At 54.0% G+C, this 2113-nt stretch overlaps 1 protein-coding gene across 1 annotated transcript in view; it reads left to right on the top strand.

Annotated features, from left to right (window-relative positions):
* Positions 1 to 1386, top strand: part of ALDH4A1 (aldehyde dehydrogenase 4 family, member A1) — a gene marked incomplete at its 5' end in the record, with an annotated part of 5120 nt that extends 3734 nt beyond the window's left edge. Inside the window, 3 exons of the mRNA XM_010010606.1 lie at positions 265 to 386; positions 1028 to 1146; positions 1274 to 1386. Of these exons, the coding sequence (XP_010008908.1) occupies positions 265 to 386; positions 1028 to 1146; positions 1274 to 1386 (354 nt within the window). The remainder of the gene's footprint in view (positions 1 to 264; positions 387 to 1027; positions 1147 to 1273) is intronic.
* Positions 1387 to 2113: the final 727 nt, after the last annotated feature.

Below are 2113 nucleotides of genomic sequence, written 5' to 3'. Positions count from 1 at the left end.
ACAGAGACCAGCATAGGGGCAGGATCCCCTCCCTGAGCTGCTGCTCACGCTCTGGGGGGGCACCCAGCACACGGGGGGTGGGTCTGGGCTCAAGCACACACTGAAGCCAGGTCATGGGGAGCTTCTCATTGACCAACACCCCAAGTCCTTCTCCTCAGGGATGTTCCTGTTCGTCACGGTTTCAGCTAACTGGGTGCTGTGCATCCACTGCTTTTTTTTGGAGGGTGTCCCTGCTGGGTGCTTTATTGTTTTCTTGCTGCACAGGAGATCTTTGGCCCCATCCTCACGGTTTACGTCTACCCGGACAAGCAGTACAAGGAGGTCCTGGAGCTCATCGACACCACCACACCCTACGGCCTCACGGGGGCGGTCTTCGCCCAGGAGAAGTAAGTGCCAAAACCTCCTCTGCCACCACAGCGAAGATGCTTTTGCCCTTCTGGGGTGAACCATCTGCCCCGCTCCTCCGCGGAGCCCTGTGCTGCACGGTGAGGGTGAAGGAAAGTATTTCCTGCTGCTTTTTGTCCTTCTCCGACTGAGGAGGGAAGGGGATGCCTCTAAAGTAATCATAAAAAGCCTAAGAATGCTTTTTTCACTGAGAAGCTGTCGCAGAGGTGATGTTCGGAGCATACAGAAGGATGCACCACACACCCCTCATGTAGGAGGAGGGCTCAGAGCAGTGCAACATCAACAAGGGACCATCCTTAAGTCACAGTTACCTTCATTTATAACAATAAAACTTGGAAACAGACTAGAAGACAGACTGGGATCATTTGAATGAGCTCTAAGTGTGCACAACCTTCTTCAGTGCGTGTCAGACTAGTGGAAGGTGTCCCTGTCCATGGCAGGGGGTCTTTTCCAACCCAAACCATTCTATGAACCTATGATCCTCTAAACGATGTGCAGGCCTGGAAATGCCATGCAAAGACATACAGATGTGCTCTTGGCATGATTTTAATGGCTACAGAAGAGTAGAGGCCTCCACACAAGTTGCTGTTGGGTTGTCAGAGCTGTTTCTGTCCCTCCTTAGGAGGATCATCGAGGAGGCCAGGAGCTTCCTGCGCAACGCGGCCGGCAATTTCTACATCAACGACAAGTCGACGGGCTCCATCGTGGCTCAGCAGCCCTTCGGAGGCTCCCGCATCTCAGGTGAGACGAGGAGCCCTGTCCACAGACAGCACGTACCTGTGTGTGGCACATGGAGCTGCGTCCCTCTCTGGCAGGTCCCTTTATCCTCCGTCTCGTGGTACCAGCACTTTGTTTCCTTCTGAAACAGGCACTAATGACAAACCTGGTGGCCCCCACTACATCCTGCGCTGGACGTCCCCTCAGGCCATCAAAGAAACCCACGTGCCCTTGACAGACTGGCGCTATGCCTACATGCAGTGACAGCTCCTCCTCCTCCCCAGCCCCACTGGTACTACTGATCCTCAACGCACAGAAGTGGCCTTGCAGCTACGCCCTTAAGAAGCACTTAGATCTACTGATCTCTAACCTGAGCTTAGGTTTCCTTTTTAAAGGAAAATTCTATTATTAAACTGTAAACGCAGAAGAAAAAGTCCTTGTGGTCATGTAAGAGTGATGTGTTAATGACTTCAGGGGTGCTGGAGGAGTGTGGTTGCATACCTGGACCCCAGTTGCCTTTTATCCTAGAATCCCAGACTGGTTTGCATTGGAAGGGACCTTAAAGCTCCTCCAGTTCCAACCCCTGCCCTGGGCAGGGACACCTTCCACTAGAGCAGGTTGCTCCAAGCCCCTGTGTCCAGCCTGGCCTTGAGCACTGTTTTGTCCAGCGTGGTTCCCTCAGTGGGGCTGCAATTAAAGCAGGAGCTGAGCATTAAGAGGCTGGCCCTATCCTGCCAAAAGCTGTGTCATTCCCTGTGTCCCCAGGGAGCTGCACCAGCAGAAATCACTGGAAGCTGAGGGCTGCCTGTAGCAACCTTCCCGGGAGCTGTGGGGCTTTAAACCACAATCGATGCGGTGGGAGCCCAGAGCTGTGTTTTCTCCCTGTCCCTGAGCAAGGGCAAAGCTCAGACACCCCCAAACGGGTTTTGATGTCGGGAGAGAACTTGGCAGAAGGCACCTTGTGCCAGGAGAGGGCGGCTGCGAGTGCGGT

The sequence above is a fragment of the Nestor notabilis genome, unplaced genomic scaffold (genome assembly GCF_000696875.1).
Source record: "Nestor notabilis isolate BGI_N333 unplaced genomic scaffold, ASM69687v1 scaffold18622, whole genome shotgun sequence".
Taxonomy (NCBI): Eukaryota; Metazoa; Chordata; class Aves; order Psittaciformes; family Psittacidae; genus Nestor; species Nestor notabilis.
Note: the sequence above shows the minus strand (reverse complement) of the source record. Positions and strands in the feature narration are given on the sequence as shown.